The 18,641-nt window shown below is 40.2% G+C and overlaps 3 protein-coding genes across 4 annotated transcripts; all 3 read left to right on the top strand.

The window, feature by feature from the left end:
* The first annotated feature begins 7,977 nt into the window (after nucleotides 1–7,977).
* LOC110751832 (uncharacterized) lies at nucleotides 7,978–9,556 on the top strand. 2 transcript variants are annotated; one of them, XM_021952360.2, is made up of 2 exons: nucleotides 7,978–8,949; nucleotides 9,036–9,556. In XM_021952360.2, exon 1 carries the CDS (start codon nucleotides 8,044–8,046, stop codon nucleotides 8,902–8,904), a length of 861 nt encoding a protein of 286 aa, XP_021808052.2. In that variant the 5' UTR covers nucleotides 7,978–8,043; the 3' UTR covers nucleotides 8,905–8,949; nucleotides 9,036–9,556. The 2 variants fall into 2 exon arrangements, with proteins under 2 accessions (XP_021808052.2, XP_021808051.2); XM_021952359.2 differs by having other exon boundaries at nucleotides 7,978–8,924; nucleotides 8,997–9,551.
* A 1,280-nt stretch (nucleotides 9,557–10,836) lies between these two features.
* On the top strand, nucleotides 10,837–12,348 carry LOC110751853 (uncharacterized). Its single transcript, XM_021952386.2, has 2 exons — nucleotides 10,837–11,558; nucleotides 11,963–12,348. The coding sequence occupies exons 1-2, from the start codon at nucleotides 11,009–11,011 to the stop codon at nucleotides 11,965–11,967; spliced, it is 555 nt and encodes a 184-aa protein (XP_021808078.1). The 5' UTR covers nucleotides 10,837–11,008; the 3' UTR covers nucleotides 11,968–12,348.
* A 4,001-nt stretch (nucleotides 12,349–16,349) lies between these two features.
* On the top strand, nucleotides 16,350–18,062 carry LOC148296940 (uncharacterized). Its single transcript, XM_088249632.1, has 2 exons — nucleotides 16,350–17,349; nucleotides 17,446–18,062. The coding sequence occupies exons 1-2, from the start codon at nucleotides 16,444–16,446 to the stop codon at nucleotides 17,689–17,691; spliced, it is 1,152 nt and encodes a 383-aa protein (XP_088105758.1). The 5' UTR covers nucleotides 16,350–16,443; the 3' UTR covers nucleotides 17,692–18,062.
* Nucleotides 18,063–18,641: the final 579 nt, after the last annotated feature.

Raw genomic sequence — 18,641 nt, forward strand, 5'->3', positions numbered from 1 at the left:
CACTGCGGGAATCCAAAACACACTCGAGAAACCTGTTTTAAACTACATGGCTATCCAGAATGGTGGGAGGGTCTCAAGGCTCGTAAACTTGCTACTGGAGGAACGGGTCGTGCTGCCCTTGTCACCATGGACTCTCCGGTAACATTAATTCCTCATGAAGAATCTACCTCAGCACCAGAAAAGAACTCTCCATCTTTTAGTGACTCAGGTAACTGTGGATATGTATTTCATACATCATATACAAGTGACTCCATATGTTGGATTATTGATTCAGGAGCCACAGATCATATGACGTTCGATCCAACTGATTTTCTAAGTACAACTACACCACAACGAACAAGTATTGCCAACGCAAATGGTGTTACCTCTCCCGTGGTCGGTGCTGGAACCATTGGCCTCTCTCCATCCCTTACTCTTCAAAATACTTTGCTTGTCCCATCGTTGTCTAATAAATTGATGTCTGTTGGCCAAGCTACTGAGCAACTAAATTGTTGTGTACTCATGTATCCCGATTTCTGTATATTTCAGGATATTCTCACGAAGGAGATCATTGGTCGTGGTACTAAGAGAGGGGGGTTGTACTATGTGGATGATTTCAGTATGGGAAAGGCACATAGTGTGAAGCACTCATCGACTTGGAAGGATCGACAACTTTGGCTATGGCACCGACGTTTGGGGCATCCGTCTTTTGGCTATATGAGACATCTATTTCCTGATTTGTTTTCAAATTCCTGTACCACTGATTTCCAATGTGATACTTGTATCTTGGCTAAGAGCCACAGAGCCTCTTATCCATTAAGTACAAATAAAAGTGGTGCTCCATTTGCTTTGATACATTCTGATGTTTGGGGTCCTTCACCTATCTCCACAACTTCTGGCTTCCGATGGTTTATTACCTTTGTGGATGATTGTACTCGCATGACTTGGCTCTTCATGATGAAAAATAAAACTGATGTGTTCCCTATATTTCAGTCATTTCATAAGCAAATTGACACTCAATTCTCTACCAAGATTCAAGTCCTCCGTTCTGACAATGGAGGTGAATATATCAACCATGATTTTCAGACCTACTTCCAAATGCATGGCATCATTCATGAGACCACTTGTCCTCAAACTCCTCAATAGAATGGTGTTGCGGAAAGAAAAAATCGACACCTCCTTGAAACAGCACGAGCTCTTTTGATTGGAGCTCATGTTCCTCGCCATCATTGGGATGATGCTATAGTCACTGCAGTCTACCTCATCAACCGAATGCCTTCCAAAGTTTTAGACTTCCGGACTCCATTACAAGCACTTGCCCAACATGGGCCCTTGCCCTCTGTTCAGATGCTTCCGCCCCGAGTCTTTGGTTGTGTGGCATTCGTACACCTCCATAAGAATCAACGTGGCAAGCTTGATCCATGTGCTATCAGATGTGTCTTTGTAGGCTATGCTGCCCATCAGAAGGGATATCGATGTTATCACCCCTCCAGTCGTCGTACATATGTCACTTTGGATGTCACTTTTATGGAATCGGAAATGTTTTTTCATGATCCGATGTCCAACTCTCCGCCTTACAGAGACATACAAAGAGAACCACTAGGCAAGGAGGCCCTGGAAATTCAAGAACTTGAAGATTGGAGCAAAACGGATTCCAAAAGTCCAGAAGAAAATGTAACCTGCCCAAAAGCGACCGGTCGCCAGGAGCCTAGCGACCGGTCGCTCAGAAGTTCTGAAGGAGAAAATCGAATCTGTACAAAAACGACCGGTCGCTAGGAGCCCAGCGACCGGTCGCCTCCAAGCGCTGAAGCTGAAATACGAACCTGTACAAAAACGACCGGTCGCCAGGAGCCCAGCGACCGGTCGCTTCCAAGAGCTGAAGATGAGTTTCGAATCTGTACAGAAACGACCGGTCGCCAGGAGCCCAGCGACCGGTCGCTTCCAAGCGCTGAAGATGAGTTTCGAATCTGTACAAAAGCGACCGGTCGCTAGGAGCCCAGCGACCGGTCGCTCCACAGCAGAAAGCACAATATTTTTTCCTACTTCGCCGATGATAATGATGAAGACCCCCCTCACATCTCAGTACCAGCTGATCAATCTCCTGAGAATACTCCTGAGGTACGTGATTCTACTACATCTAATGTTTTAGTTGATAACACTGTTAGCTATCAATTACCCAATAGACAGAACCGTGGAAAACCACCAATTCGGTATTCATCGGATAATGGCAAAGCATCGAAGTATCCAATTGCAAACTATGTTTCTGCTGAAAAATTATCTGCACCTCTCCAAGGCTTTGTGCACCAATTATCTGCAATTTATATTCCAACCAAAGTGAGTGAGGCATTGAAGGATCCAAAATGGGTTCACGCAATGAAGGAAGAGATGCATGCTCTGGAGAAAAATCACACATGGACACTGGAGAGTTTACCTCGGGGAAAAAGGACTGTCGGATGCAGATGGGTTTACACCTTGAAATACAATGCTGATGGGTCAATTGAACGCTACAAAGCACGACTTGTGGCAAAGGGTTACACGCAAACATATGGTATTGACTATGAAGAAACCTTTGCCCCGGTTGCAAAACTTAACACTGTTCGAGTGCTATTGTCCCTTGCAACAAATCTTGATTGGCCTCTCCACCAATTTGATGTGAAGAATGCCTTTCTCCATGGAGAACTCACAGAAGAAGTCTACATGGATATCCCACCAGGATATGTTACATCTACTCCTGCTAATGTGGTGTGCAGATTACGGAAGGCATTATATGGATTGAAACAGTCTCCCCGGGCATGGTTTGGGCGTTTTACCTTGGCAATGAAGAATTATGGTTTTAAGCAGAGTAATTCTGACCATACTCTGTTCTTAAAACACAAGGGAGGAAAGGTAACAGCTCTTATCATTTATGTTGATGATATGATTATTACTGGGAATGATAAGCAGGAAATTTCTCAACTCCAACAACGTTTAGCAAAGGAGTTTGAAATGAAAAATCTTGGTGGACTCAAGTACTTCTTGGGCATTGAAGTTGCTCGATCAAAGCAAGGCATTTTTCTCTCCCAAAGGAAGTATGTTCTAGATTTATTGGCAGAAACGGGAATGTTGGATTGCAAACCTGTGGACACTCCAATCGTTCAGAATCACCGCCTTGGGGAATATCCCAATCAAGTACCCACTAACAAAGAAAGATATCAGAGATTGGTGGGACGACTGATCTACCTATCCCATACCCGACCCGACATTGCGTATGCTGTAAGTGTTGCTAGTCAGTTTATGCATTGTCCGAGTGAAGATCATATGGATGCGGTTCTTAGAATTCTTAAATATTTGAAGTCCGCACCGGGTAAAGGACTTATGTTCTCTAAAAATGGTCATCTAAATATCAGTGGCTATACAGATGCAGATTGGGCAGGGAATGTCACTGATAGACGATCAACTTCAGGGTACTTCACATTTGTTGGTGGTAACTTGGTTACTTGGAGAAGCAAGAAACAGAATGTTGTTGCTTTGTCTAGTGCAGAAGCCGAATTCAGAGGCATGACCAAAGGAATTTGCGAACTCCTTTGGTTAAAGAAATTGCTTACAGAGATTGGATATGCACCTACATTAGGAATGCATCTACAGTGTGATAACAAGGCTTCAATATCCATTGCACACAATCCAGTCCAACATGATCGTACTAAACATGTTGAAGTGGATCGGCACTTCATTAAAGAAAAACTTGACAATAAAGAAATTCAGCTTCCGTTTGTCAGGTCCGAAGACCAGCTGGCCGATATTTTGACAAAAGCAGTTTCTAGCAGGGTATTCCACAACTCACTGGTCAAGTTGGGCATTGGTGATATCTATGCACCAACTTGAGGGGGAGTGTTAGCAATATTGGCTTCTTGTGTGATTGTCCTTTGTGGAACACAAAGACATGAAACACAAGACACCCCTTGTCTCATGGCACTTGTCTCATTCCTTGTTTTAGGGAATACTTTTCTTGAGCAATGTAATCCTTGTTTTAGGGAATGTTTCATGGAATGTCTTAGGGAATGTTTCATGGAATGTTTTAGGGTTATTACATGTATATATGTTTTGATGTGTAATAGAATGAACATATGTTGAAATCAGAAAATATGCATAGCTCCCAAAATTCTCTACACTCTCCATTATCTCTACTCAACCTTCAATATTTCTCCTTAATTTGACACTAAGTACCAAAAGTGAAGCCGAAATCGGAAACCTGGATTCGATTCGGATCTGGAATATTCTCACCCTGGAGGCCGAAATTCAGAACGCGCTCATAGCGAAAGGACTCGTGGAGACCCCAATGCGCTTCGACGACCTTGAGTTCCCGCCGCCGCAGGAGCTGCTTCCAATTCCTGAAAAAGGCAGGAAGGGCGCCAAGAAGGCCCGGTACTGTGGAGTTTTTGGTATGGACGAGGCCAAATCACCAATTCCTGAAGCAGGGGACTCTGACTCTTCAAACTGATCGCCAATACCGAGAAACCCCCTCTTGTTCCTTTTGTTTTATTTGTTTTAAACTTAGAATGTGTTTGTGTGAATAACTTGCTCTGCTTTTTCTGCAAGTTTGGAATTCCATGTGGAATTTCTGTATTTAAGATTTTAGGAATTTCATAAATTTGCTGCTGGCCCGAATCTGAATGGATGCAGGAGAAAATCTTAGGTGAGATGGATGATTATGTATACAATCGTTCTCCTGATTATAGCTTTGTTTGGTTGTTAGAGTTGCTTTGGGTTGATTTGGATGAAGTTTTAACCCAATCCTTTGCTTGGCTGGCAGTTATCATCGCTGTTAGATTACAGCTGTTGGTAGTAAAAAGAGTGGGAAACGGTTGCGTCCAATATGAATGGGAAACCTTCCTATAATTATTATTATTATTGGTGCAAACAAAGTTTAAGCCTTATTAATTATAAATTTATAATATAATAGTAAAACACTGATAGAACCTCGTTCAACCTGAACTCAAATGTACAAATATAACTATATTTATTACTCAACAAACACAATACAATTCAAGGTTTGACTAATACCGACTAATCTCCTAAGATTGGTTACATTACAAAAAGACTAAAACACCTTTGGGATCCTATCAAACACATGTCCAAAAATATCTATCAATGTCGCCTTATGCTTAGTCTCTCTCCTCATCTCAATGTCTCCTAAATTAACCAACCATGGTGCTTAATTCTTTAAGATTCAAGCACCAACAAATTAATTTCTTCTGCATACAATTTTAGGAATATATTCGGTACAAGGTAATAAGACTCAAAAAAATCACATCTATAATTAGGTCACGTTATAATTGTTCAAATTGAATATACGTAGTAATAAGATCAGCGAAGTCCTATTTAGCCACTTCATAAGCATTGTTGATGAACATTATGGAGAAATTCTTTCCGAAGGAGAAACTAAAGTCAAGTCGGTCTTTGTGATTTTCTATTTATAAATGCAATCCATCTTGTGAATTAGGGATATGATATCATCTATGATAATTTTATACAATATATTTTAATTAGTAATATTAATTCTGGTATTTCAAACGATGCAAACAAGAAAATGGACTAAGGAAATCTGTAGTTGGATCGGATTGCATAAATCTATTTTGATTGCGAACTAATTATCATCAGTGGTGGCCTACGTTTGACAAATGGCCAAAACCTGATTTGGGGAGACACGTGTCGAAGACTTTTCAAGGAAAAAAGTTTGTTTAATATTTTCTTAGTTTTTCAGTGGCTTTTTCATCTTTTTCTTTTAAGGGATTTTAAGCCAAAAAGAGCAAAAATAAGCAAAGCCAGTCCAATTTGAGTGGACTGGTAGTATACTCATTGATTAGGAACGTTTAAAGATGATAAACTAATAAAAGTGTTACAGCTCCATGTGAAAAGGCACAGCAAGTTGTGAAAAAACATTTGGACTTTATAGCAAAGTTTTTTTGGCGAATCAACCGTGGTGATGATGTTCAATTATTTTTAAATAATAAGTGACAAATAAAGAAAGAAGAAGAATAGAAATCCCATATTTAAAGGCCGTATTTGAACAACCTAACCTACTACTACATGCAAGAAAAAAACACCTATTTCGAAAAAGCTTGTCTTTAATTTGACCCCATCAAAGATCCAGTTTCAAGCGAATGGGTTCCCACCAGAGTGGTGGTGGATCCCTCCTCTCTCGTGGCATTCAAGATGGAATCCCCTCCCAATATGATCTCTTTCTTTCCTCCAATATAAGAACATCCATAGTGGGGGTGTATTTTTGGGAGTGTAAAGTCACTTTTACATCCTCTTTACACATCCGGGAGTCGTAAATGTGAAATTTGATCCAATGGGAAAGATGTATAATTAATTTTGCTCATTTTTGTCCACTTTTTCTCACTTTTTCTCATGTAGGCTCCACCTGCAAGGGATGTAAAAAATGATGCACATGTGCATTTAAATTTGCATATCACGGTTGTGATGCAAATTTACAATCGTTTACACCCCATTACAGGTGATCCGATCACAAATGGTGTATACTTAATACACACCTCATTATACAATCCCACTGGAGATGCTCCGACAAAAAAAAACAAAATCCAGTTTCAACACTTAGAATGGCAGTGATTGTAGGACCGTTTGATAACTACAAGAAGAATCTTTGCCTTTATCAACACCACACTAGCATGCATTTTTGGTTGCTATATTTTATTGGCAACTTATCAATCAGCATTATATTACTTAGGAAAATGCTAGGCTTACCACATTTTTCATACCACATTCATACCACCTCTCTAATAGAGGTGGACCCCATTGTATTGGTGGGCTCCACCTCTATTAGAGAGGTGGTATGAATGTGGTATGAAAAATATGGTAAGCATAGCATTACCCTATTACTTATTACTATAAATAAACGAAATGGAAACAAAAGTTTACGCAATATGATTTGTCCTTACGTAAATGAAATGGATCATCATTTTTGGTTGCCATTGCCATACAAAATAGCTAATCCTGCATTTTATGTTTTTTTTTCCTGAATATTGAGTGTTTTGTTTTAATCTATTTATTTATTATACAGAACATGGTAGAGAAAAGAAAAAAAAATAGCGATAGTATAATACTGTGCCAACTTGGAAAAAGGTGAGATTGAAGATATCATTAAAGAAGAGGACAACATTTGTAGAGGATCTAAAGATTGTATGTGGTAGTTGGTACTTGGTGGTAATGCTTGCTTGCTTTGCTTTCATGAATTCCTTAAAACTATACTTTAATGACTTGATTAAAGCTAAAACAATTCAACTCTTTGTTTGTTTGTTTCTTCAGTTTTTCTTTGCCTAAAATAATAATAATAAAGAGTACCATCTTTTGTCTACCATTTACATATCAACTGTAACTTTATCTTTTTCTGTTTATCTTTTTCCTAGTTCGTTGCTTTCAACTTTGTTTTGGTCGTTTTCGTTCGGCTCTCTCTCATCTCATTGGCTCAGGTAAGGATTGCATACGCATCCATCCATGGCCTTATGCTGAACCAAATCAACATGGCACTCTTAGGATCGTTGGTTCGGTGACAGCTGTTGGTCCATCTCATCCGAGAACGCCTTGCCAATTCACAATCATGTCATGTCTTAGTCGTTCATCCTTTTCATGTATACTTGGTATTGGGTCAAGTTTTGAGAGAAGGCGGGCGGAACATAATTTGTTTGTGCAGAGGAAACTTGCACAAGTGCTGCAGTCGTAACACTCACGCTAATAAAACTTAGGTGTGGAATTGTTATTTATTTTATCATCTAATTGCTGATGATTAGTGGGTTCCAAAACTAATTTCTCCAATTCTCACATGGAACTTTCCAGGCAGTCATCACGCTTCAGTGAGTTAACGATGCTAACCAACTCAAATGGTCGGCAACATCCACTCCTTGACTTTTCATGATAATGAGACGGGCGCACCCAGTCCAGTGGGACCCACCTTCCTATGCTCTATATATTCCAAAGCTCCATCTCCTTCAACCCAACCACATCTCTCTCTCTCTCTCTCTCTCTCTCTCTCACCATCAGATTCAGACCTCGCTAGCTATAGCAGCAATGGCCATGGCTTCTCTTCTCGGGCCTTCTTCTTCCAATTTACTCCTCCACCACCTAAGAGAAGTCCGTCTGCCAACGATCCGAGATGCAGAGGTCGAAGAAAGCAGTAACTTTGGAGGGGCTGGAACCAGTCGAGCCTCAGCTGCTATCGTGGCTTCAAATGCTGCTTTCAGCTTCAAGGGCCCACAGACGACGGTGTACGCGGCTGTCTATGGTGGCGGCGGAGGTACTAGTTTGTGCCCGGGGGAGGTTTTTCTGACTCCTCTCCCGGTCAATGGACCCACCCGACAAGACGCTATGGCTGCAATCATGGCGTTCCGGTTGAACATGGCCTTACGCCACAGCAGCAGCCGCCGGCAAGTGGTGGATTTCTGTTTTCTGGTGCCCGCTGAGGGTGGTGACCAGAATTTTGTGGACCCCGCACCAAACAGGGGACCCAATTATATCCCGGATCTTAATGTCTCGCCGCCGGATGCGACGGCCCCCGCGACGGAGTTCATCGGAGAAATCAAGAGACAGAACATCTCCCGGTTCACTGATTACGTGGTGTGGTATCTGGACAAGTACTGGAGTGATGATGAGGTGGAGGAGTACAGGAAGATTCTGAGCGGCAAAAGTGAAGCCGAAATCGGAAGCCTGGACTCGATTCGTATCTGGAATATTCTCACCCTGAGAGCCGAAATTCAGAAGGCGCTCGTGCGAAAGGCCTCGTTGAGGCTCCAATCGGCTCCGATGATGTTCAATTCCCGGCGCTGCAGCAGCTGCTTCCCATTCCACAACAAGGGTGGACGGCCGCCCTTAACCATGCTCATATTCATTGTCATGTCATTGCTGCTGCCGCCGGCACCGGCGCCAATTTGAACGGCAACGACGAAACTATGGTACTATTTAGTAATTAGTAGATGGGTAAGTTCAACTTGATTGCATTGAATATCTGTTTTCTTTGTTTTCAGTCTGATGGTCGCAATTATGGTATTGGTGATGAGAAGCAGAGCAACGTGGCGAAGCGCAAGGCGGTGGCTGTTGGTGGTGTGGACGAGGACGACCCATGTTGTCCTTATGATCTGCCAATGAAGAAGCCCAGCCACGGCGTCGGTGGTGTTGTTTGGATCGATGAGGCTAAAGCCCTGGCTCGGGACAAGGCGCCTATTGATGAAGCAGAGGAGGAGGGCGTGTCCTCTGATTGACTCATCATACTGAATCAATCCTTGTCCCCTTTGATTGTTTCATTTATAGTGGAAGGCTTTTTGTTTATTTGTTTTTTATAGTGGAAGGCTTTTTGTGTGTGAAACTTTGTGTGTTTGTTTTGTTGCTTTTGCTTTTGCTTTTGCTGCTGGGTTTGTTTGTAGAAGAGAGTAAGGGTTTGTGTTCCATCCATATGTATTGTAATTTGTAATAGGGCTTGGATATTGTGTGTGGCCACTTTATTAAATCAAGTATTACAAAAAAAATGTATAATTATTATGCTCTTGGTCACAAATTTGTCTTTCAAATTGAAACTTGGATAGGTGGTTGATATGGTTTGGTAAATTCATCATACTAAATCCATACAAGACCAAATGCCCCTGTAATTTGACAAGGTTTAGCTCAAACAACCAATTACTTCAATGTCCTTGTTAGTTATAAATTATGCTACTAGCCTCGACAGCCCCTGTCAAGTTGTTGTTGAATTTGCTTATATATTTGTTGCCAGTCTAAAGTTGTGCTAGATTTATGAATCTTAATATCATCATCATCATCATCATAATCATCATCATGATGACTTTGACAAATAGTTGCTAGCATAGCATAGCATGGATGCTGACCTGAATTTGATACATTACGTATCATTTGCTTGGATTTGGTTGGTTCCTAGTAAAGCTGTTGTCTGTTGGGAAGAATAAGACGGTTGTGTGTCCCTCCCGCACTTTATTCGATCAAATTAATGTTTATGTTATTGTTTCATGGTTGATTTTGGTGTGAACGGGGGCCTGCGCGGGACCCGCACCATTTTAGCGGTTGCGCGCGCTTGATGAATCATCCATCAAAGTTGGATGGAGCACACGTGCACGTTTGGATGCGGACAAGGCCTGGCGGTCGCGAGCTCGCATGACCCATTGCAATTTCCAATTAAATATTGAACATTAAAGAATTGAATATTAATATTTAATTTAGGCACGTTCAATAAAAAATATTTATTCTTCTTCTCAAATTCTATTTATGCTTGGTAGGGACAGTGTTCCCTTTTCCATTTTCAAAGCACTCGCACAAAACTGCCACAGAAGAGTACAAAAGTATAATCATTCTTCATTAAACTTTGTACTTTTCCCTTTTCCTTTTTCTTCATCCTTTTAGCCTGAATAATAATAAAAATGTATTAAAATCAGCGACAGTGTTTGCCTGAACAGCTCATAATTTGTTTGAGGAAGTTTCTGACCATTCAAATTGTAGAAATTTTGATCCGATGCCCAACATCTCTGTCTCTGCGTATTGCTTGTATTGGTTGTATCGGATAAGGGACATCATTTTCTGAAAGTTACGACATGAAAGTGCTTCAACTCAAATCCTGACCTGGAATTCCATTTTTGTTTTCTTTCTAGAACTAGAATCAAACTCATTTACTTGCTTAAGCTCCATTGTTTTTTCAATCAAATTAATATCCATCTACTTTCTAATTTAAATTTTCTTTTTTCTCCGTCAAAGCTGCAAATAACAATTTGATTGAACCATTTCTGCCTACTGAAATATATTATATAAAATATATATATATATATATATAGAGGGAGGGAGAGCAGAGCTGGGCCCAGACGCGTTTCTTTCTTTTCTCTTTGATCAGGATTCAGGACAGTGACCAAGGTTGATTCTCCAAAAAGCTGAATTTTTAAGAAAAAATTATAACGATACGACTCTTTCTCCAATCCCACCACCACCAACGCCCGCCTTCTCCAAAACCCCAAAATCCAAACCCAACAAAAATTTAATAGTCATGTCAACCTCTCCGAATCCAGACGCCTCTGGTTTTGCAAGCATAATGGAACTTCACTTCAAAGACCTCGATCTGATCCCGGAACAGCTTCTCCTCAACAAAGAACAAATGCTTCCCATACTGCAAAAGTGCTTATCACTCACTTTCCTGAAAGAGGGTCTTGCTGAACAAATTGCTGTCGATACAAGCGATTCAGCCCATCGGATTAAACCCGGTCCGGTTGACTCTTCTCTTCTCAACGACTGCGTGGCGCAGGTTCTGGTGGCCAGCAACAAACGCTTCATCAAAATTGTGCATTGCTACCTGCTTGAAGCTGGCAAGGAGACACAAGCTGAAGAGTACCTGCAAAAGGTGAGCCCTGCATCTCGGGTCCAACACTTGGAGTCCATCAAGATGTGGAATTACCTTACTCTGCCATTCCAGGTGTTCAAGGTAATGGAAGATATGGGATTAGGCATAAATCCTTCGAGTTTCTTCATGCCTCCAGCACCACCTGAGGTTTTTCCCACTCCGGCACCGGACTGGAGGCCCGGCCAGGCTATGGCCGACGGTAACGTTCCGTGACCTTGCTTTAGAGGCTTAATTGACAGCTTGGTAAATAAATTTGGAGTTTTACTTTTACAGCAAGACTTTTTCTGTTTTTCGTAAAAAATTGGGGGTTCACTTTTCCTGTAAGAACTTTGTTGATTTGGGTTTACTTGGGTAATGAGAAGAATTTGTCTGTATAAACGTACATGCTTAGTTAGTAATTACGCTTATATGTATATTTTAGCATCGAGTAACAGAGCATTGAGTAAACATGATTTCTATCTTTGGAGTTATGATGTGGAGTCTTTGTAATTCTCTATATATAGTAAAGAGACTGTTATGATTAATTGTGCTGAATGAAATTCTTACGTTTGTGGTCTATTTTGTTGTTGAAAAATGAGTACCTATGTTACAATCTTGCTTCAGGATGAGGCTGGCATTGTTCCTGAGACCGAGGACAGCCCTCCAACAGCCGTGGAGCCTAACCTCTTCACGTTGGTGAGGTTACAGACCGGTCTATGATGGGTGTTGCAGCTGAAGACAAGCATAAGAAGGGAGTGATGGAAGTGGAGGTCTCTGACACAGACTAAGCATCACCCAGTTATCCTGTTTTCTTTCTTTTTACTTTGAAGAGCACAATCGTCCTTGGTTTATGCTCTTGCGGCATTAGAATGATTCGATATATAATCCTTTAGCATATGTACTTGCTGCACAAGATATGCATCCTTGTTTATGTTCGGACATCTTTTTCACATTGGTTGATCCTCTTATGAATGCTGCTTTGATATAAACTGACGAACCGCCACTTGCACAATTGCACTCTATTTGGTACCTGAGAATGCATTATAAATTTCAGAAAACCAAGATTCACTATAATTAAATTCTAGGAAGCATGATAAGTCCAAATTCTAGGAAGCAAGATTCACTATATCTAGTCATCAGCTGTTTTCTGTTGATGCATGAAGTCCTTGGGTGTTATTGGATTCTGCAGTTGAATATGAATGTATAATTCACACATCTGTATTATAATGATCACATGACACATGTTTAGTTCTGTTTTCTCAGCATGATAATCAATCCTCTATATATATATATATATATATATATATATATATCTATTTGTGAAAACAGATTAAGCTACAAGGTAACAATTTCCTTCCCTGATGGAATTTCGTACAACACACCAAGCATATTTCCTAGGTTAGAAAGGTAGCAACCAGATTCACCCTCTTAAAATAACTTGCAAGATTCCCTATATTTGACTGCCCATATCTCAACCATGCATTGTTATTAACTGAAACCTTCCTTTAGCATATTCCCCTTCTCCTTTTTAAAACCCCAAAAAAAAAAACCTCCTGTAGCATATTCAGTCTATTTTTGCAGAATCTGCAAAAACGCCATGGTTTTACTCTGGTATTGGTTTATCTGGTATAAAACCAGATTAAAGATACTGATTGGTAAATTAAAAAAATGCTAAAATCATTATTGTCTTGTTGAGCAGTTTGAGGTAAGGTAAGTGTCTGTATTCTAGTAAAAGAATTTAGAGCAAAAAAAGTCTTAGATGAGTCTTCTTCCTCTCTTTTTACTTATTCTACAAATAAGGTCTCGTTATCTCACCCAAGTGGCCCAACCACAAAGCCTTCTTCTCTATAGGCCTCGTGGTAGAATTGAATATGAATATGGTGTGCTTGCTTTGTTAATGTTTTAAGAAATATCAATATTAGTTTGAGGTGTTTAAATTAATATATACTTATTTCCCCCAAAAACCCTAGCCCCCTCTCCTAAAAAACACTCTAGAGCCGTTTTCACTTTGACGGGGGAGGAAGCCACTGTTCTTCCTCCCCTTCTCCCCTCCTTTCTCCCTCCACCCTCCCTTTCTCCCTTCCTCGCTTCTCTCTTCCCCCATTTTTAGAGACATAAGGTTTCTCATATTTTTCTTCGTTTTGTTATTATTTTCCTCCACTCATCACAGATGTATGTATCTTGGTATTAGATCTCCACCTGCATTTCTGTATTAATTTAAGGTTGAATTGCTACAGTGCCCCCCCCTGAAACATTAGTCAATTCTCACTTAACCCCTTCAAAGTTGAAGTGACCCACTTTGCCCATTTGACCAAGGTTTCGTGTGTCACTTAACCACTTTCCGTCAACGCCATCCCAAATTATGTTAAAATGATGATGTTGCAGGGGTATATTGGTCAATTCAACTGAGCTGAGATTTTTCTCACCAATCTGAAGTTGTGACGTGTACTTGTGGACCCCACCTCTAACAACTGATGTAGCTAAAACGATTGAATTGATCTGAGCTACCTGCGAACCAAAAACAATTCTTCGGAGATTCTCCTAAAACAATTCTTCGACAACGAATTGCTGACGAGGTTCTAGTCAAATTGAAGTTCTAGTCAAATTAAGTTTGGTCAGCCGTGGGTCTTGGATTTGACAAGCCATTTTAACACTCTTGGTTAGCCGACATATATATTTATTTTTATTTGTATGTTTTAATTTCTTGTTTGAATGTGTTACTTAATATTAAAATCCAAAGGTGAAATTTAGAGAAAGGGTAATAATGGAAAGTGGGGCTCTTCCGAAAGTAGAAAAAAAGAAGGGTATGTGCGGTGTATACACGTGGACGGCAGTGAAGGAGATGGGATGATGATGTAATCATGCAGTCGTGGAACTTCTAGATGTAATTTGACTTGGGAGAGTTGTAAACATAAAAACGAAAACTAGCTTTAGAAAAGAAAATATTTGGGGCCGTGCGTGGAATGAGATCGCTCATGGGTCTGCTATCATGCTATGCCTATGGGTGTTCTTTTCGCTGACTGTGATTTCCTTTTGTCTCAATCTGTGGCGTTTGTGCCTACAACTTGTAGTAGTGTGGCTATCAGGCTTTCTCATTTTGCTTTTCTACGAGGATTTGTATTCCCTCTTCATTGCTTGGTTTAATGAAAATGCTAAAATCATTGTAGAGAGGTGTGTCTCTCTTTGGGATACATTTCTAAGTTTGCGGCGGTCAACCTTGGAAATTAAATTAATAATTTAATTTATCCTAATATAATAACAATAATAAAACACGAAAAAAGGACATGATCAAAGATATTAGGAAATGTTTAAAGATGATAAAGGGGGCAAGCTATGAAAGTGTTACAGCTCCATGTGAGAGGCACTAGCAAGTTGTACTCTTACAATTTGAAATTATAAAAAAGTAAACATGTTAAAGAAAATTATAAAAAAAATTTGGACTTTATAGCAGGTTGTACTCTCTCTTTTATTTATTTATTTATTATTATTAATTTTAATTAAATCAACCATGGTGCTTAATTATTTTTATATAATAAGCGACAAATAAATATCAAAGAAAAAAAAAATTCCCATATTTAAAGGGCCTTTCTTTAATTTGACCTAAAATAGAACTCGTCTTTAACCCCATCAATTGAAGATGCTACCATCACCTCCAGTTATCGAAAGTGATGGTAGGACCGTCCGATAACTGAAGTCCTACGAGAAGAATCTTTGCCTTATCAATCACCATGCATTTGGTTGCTATGTTATTGACAACTAATCAGCATTGTCTTACTCTTTATAAATAAATAAATAAATAAATAAAATGAATAGAAAACAAAGCTTAGGTCCTTTGTGAAGAAAAGGAAGGACACTCATCATTTAAAAATGGATTTGTCGCCAACCATACAAACAGAAATAGCTAATCCTATATTTTATGTTTTAATCTATTTATTTATTATACAGAATATTTGTCGATCATCTCTACTATTATATTTATAAAAGCCAGGCGAAATGATAGAGAAAGAAAGCGCAAATTCAGGTTACAGAAATAATTAACAGAATATAAAATGGTTTCATCAATTCATTAAACTAGAGAATCTAGAGATTGCATATGCAATATGCAATATGCTTGCTTTCATCAATTCATTAAACTATATTATACAAAATATTAAAATGGTTTTGGACGCGTAATAGACACATGATCACATAACAAAAGAACACATCTTACAGCTTACCGTCGTATCAAACTATTTCTCTTTTATTTTTTTTCCTTCCCAATTGAAATTGAGCTTTTTGAACCATTTTTGACTTGATTGTGGGTGACTGACTTTCATGTTCCGGCTTCCCAATTGAAGTTGAGCTTGTTCTAAAAGTGATAGAACCAAATTGCCACCCACTTGAGGTTTGGTGTTGGGGCTCCACATCATGTTCTAGAAAAATGATTAATAAGTTTGTGGTCAACTTTTGAGAGAAGGGTGGCGGAACATAATTTGTGTGTGCAGAAATCATCCAAATTTTTAAATTTTTTTTAGTATAAGCGATGGTATAAACTATAGGGAAGATGATTTCTCACGCATACAACTATGATGCCGTAGAGATTCGAATTTGAAACCTCTAATTTACAAGTCAATACATTTTTTCATTTAGCTCAACCCCCATTAGCTGCAGTCATCCAAGTTGAGGAAACTTGTACAATTGCTACAGTCGTAACACACACTAATAAAACTTAGGTAATTACACTACTAATGGTTGCACATTAGTGGGTTCCAAAACCAATTTCTCCAATCCTCACGTGGTTCCCAATCAGTGAGTTAACGATACTAAGCAAAGTAAATGGTCGGCAACATCCAATGAGTAAAACTTGCTTGCACCGGAGATAGGCTCGTCATGTATTCATTTTCTGACAAAATATGGACACGTGGCGGGCTGCGATTGGAGGGGGATAGGATTGTCCTATCCCCGGTGCAAGCAAGTTTTTTCGACATCGAGTCCTTTGACGTTTCCTACAAATGAGACCGGCGCACCCAGTGCGACCCACCTTGCTCTATATAAACAAACAAGCTCCATTTCTTCACCCGAACCACATCTCGCCTCTCTCTCTGCGCTAGCTAGCTATCGCAGAAATGGCCATGGCTTCTCTTCTCAGACTTTCTTCTGCCAATTTACTCCTCCACCACCTAAGAGAAGTCCTGCCAACGACCCGAGCTGCAGAGGTTGAAGCAAGCAGTAGCATTGGAGGGGCTGGAACCGAAACACCAACCAGTCGAGCCTCACCTGCTATCGTGGCGCCAAATGCTGCTTTCAGCTTCAGGGGACCACAGCCGACGGTGTACGCGGCGGTATACGGCGGCGGCGGCAGAGGTAGTAGTTTGAGGCCGGAGGAGGTCCTTCTGACTGTTATCCCATTCAATGGACCTACCCGACAAGACGCTATGTCTGCAATCATGGCGTTCCGGTTGAAAAGGGCCTTACGCCAAAGCAGCAGCAGCCGCCCGCAAGTGGTAGATTTCTGTTTTCTGGTGCCGGCTGAGGATGGTGACCAGAATTTTGTGGACCCCGCACCAAACAGGGGACCCAATTATATCCCGGATCTTAATGTCTCGCCGCCGAATGAGACAGCGCCGGCGACGGAGTTCGTGGGAGAAATCAAGAGCCAGAACATCTCCCGGTTCACTGATTACGTGGTGTGGTACCTGGGCGAGTACGGGAGTGATGATGAGGTGGTGGAGTACAGGAAGATTCTGATCAGCAAAACTGAAGCCGAAATCGGAAACCTTGATTCGATTCGTATATGGAATATTCTCACCCTGAGAGCCGAAATTCTGAAGGTCCTCGTTGCCAAAGGCCTCGTTGAGGCCCCAATCGGCTCCGAATCCGATGATGTTCAATTCCCGCCGCCGCAGCAGTTGCTTCCCATTCCACAACAAGGGTGGGTGGCCGCCCATAACCATACTCATATTGGTTGTCATGTCACTGCTGCTGCTGCATACGGTGCCGGCGCCAATTATAACGGCAACAACGAAACTTTGGTACACTCTCTAAGTACTACTTGGTAAACTTCAACTTGATTGCATTGGCTATCTTGTTTTCTTTCTTTTTATGCTCTGTTCACTCAAAATTTTCAGTCCGATGGTCGCAACTATGATGTTAGTTATGAGAAGCAGAGCAACATGGCGAAGCGCAAGGCAGTGGCTTTTGGTGGTGTGGACGAGGACGACCCCTGTCCCTATGTTCTGCCGATGAAGAAGCCCAGCCACGGCGTCGGCGGGGTTCTTTGTATGGATGAGGATAAAACGCTGGCTCGGGACAAGGCGCCTATTGATGAAGCAGAGGAGGAGGACATGTCCTGTGATTCTGACTCATCATACTGAATCAATCCTCCGAAAAATCCCTTTTGTTTTAATTTAATTTTATATACTGGAAGGTTTTTTATGTGTGTAACTATGCTCTTTCAAGGCCTGAAAATCCCCGTGTTCGTTCTGCTTTGCTGGGGTTGTTTGTATTGTAGAGGTTTGGGTACAAGAAGAGAGTGATGGAGTTGTCTTGTCTCCTCCACTTTCCATATGTATTGTGTTATGTATGCTCTTGATCATAGAGAAAATAATTAATTGAGAGAAGCATGTTTCACAAACTTTTCTTTGAAACTGAAATTTGGATAGGTGGTTGATAGTTTGATAAATCCAGCAGCCTGAATCCATAGAAGATCCTGTCCACTTGTTGTTGAATTTGTTTATGTACTTTTTTGCATTAATTATTTCTGCCACTCTAAAATTGTACTAGACTGAATCTTATCATCATATCATGATGACTTTTGATAAATGGTTTTTTGTCTTGATGCTGACCTGAATTTTGTTGGGTATATTTTATTGATTTTGTTGTTTGTTGCGAAGAATAAAGACGGTTGTCTCCGCTTTCAATTATAATTGGTAAAAAATCCATCACACTTGTTTCTAACTCATTCTTGATAGAGAAACCAAGAACCATTCACCTATTTCTCAAAATTTCTCCCATATCATGTTTAGTTCAGATATAAATATAAGCGAAACACTTTTTTTATTTATTTTAAAATATCAAAAATACAAGTGAATCATATCATCTATGATAATTTTGATATTCATTTACGTATCTATAAATAAAGGACTGCTTGCCTTATTCTTTGAAATGAGATATTACTCATTCTTGCAAATCACGGTGTAACTCGCATGTGTAAAAATAAAAATAATTTATAAAAAATACAAAGAAGAAAAACTTTCATTAACGGAAAGAGGGAAGTGTTTTTATTATTTATATGATCCAAATAAATAGGACAGGGGACTAGGAT

The sequence above is a fragment of the Prunus avium genome, chromosome 2 (assembly GCF_965620075.1).
Source record: "Prunus avium chromosome 2, drPruAviu1.hap1.1, whole genome shotgun sequence".
Taxonomy (NCBI): Eukaryota; Viridiplantae; Streptophyta; class Magnoliopsida; order Rosales; family Rosaceae; genus Prunus; species Prunus avium.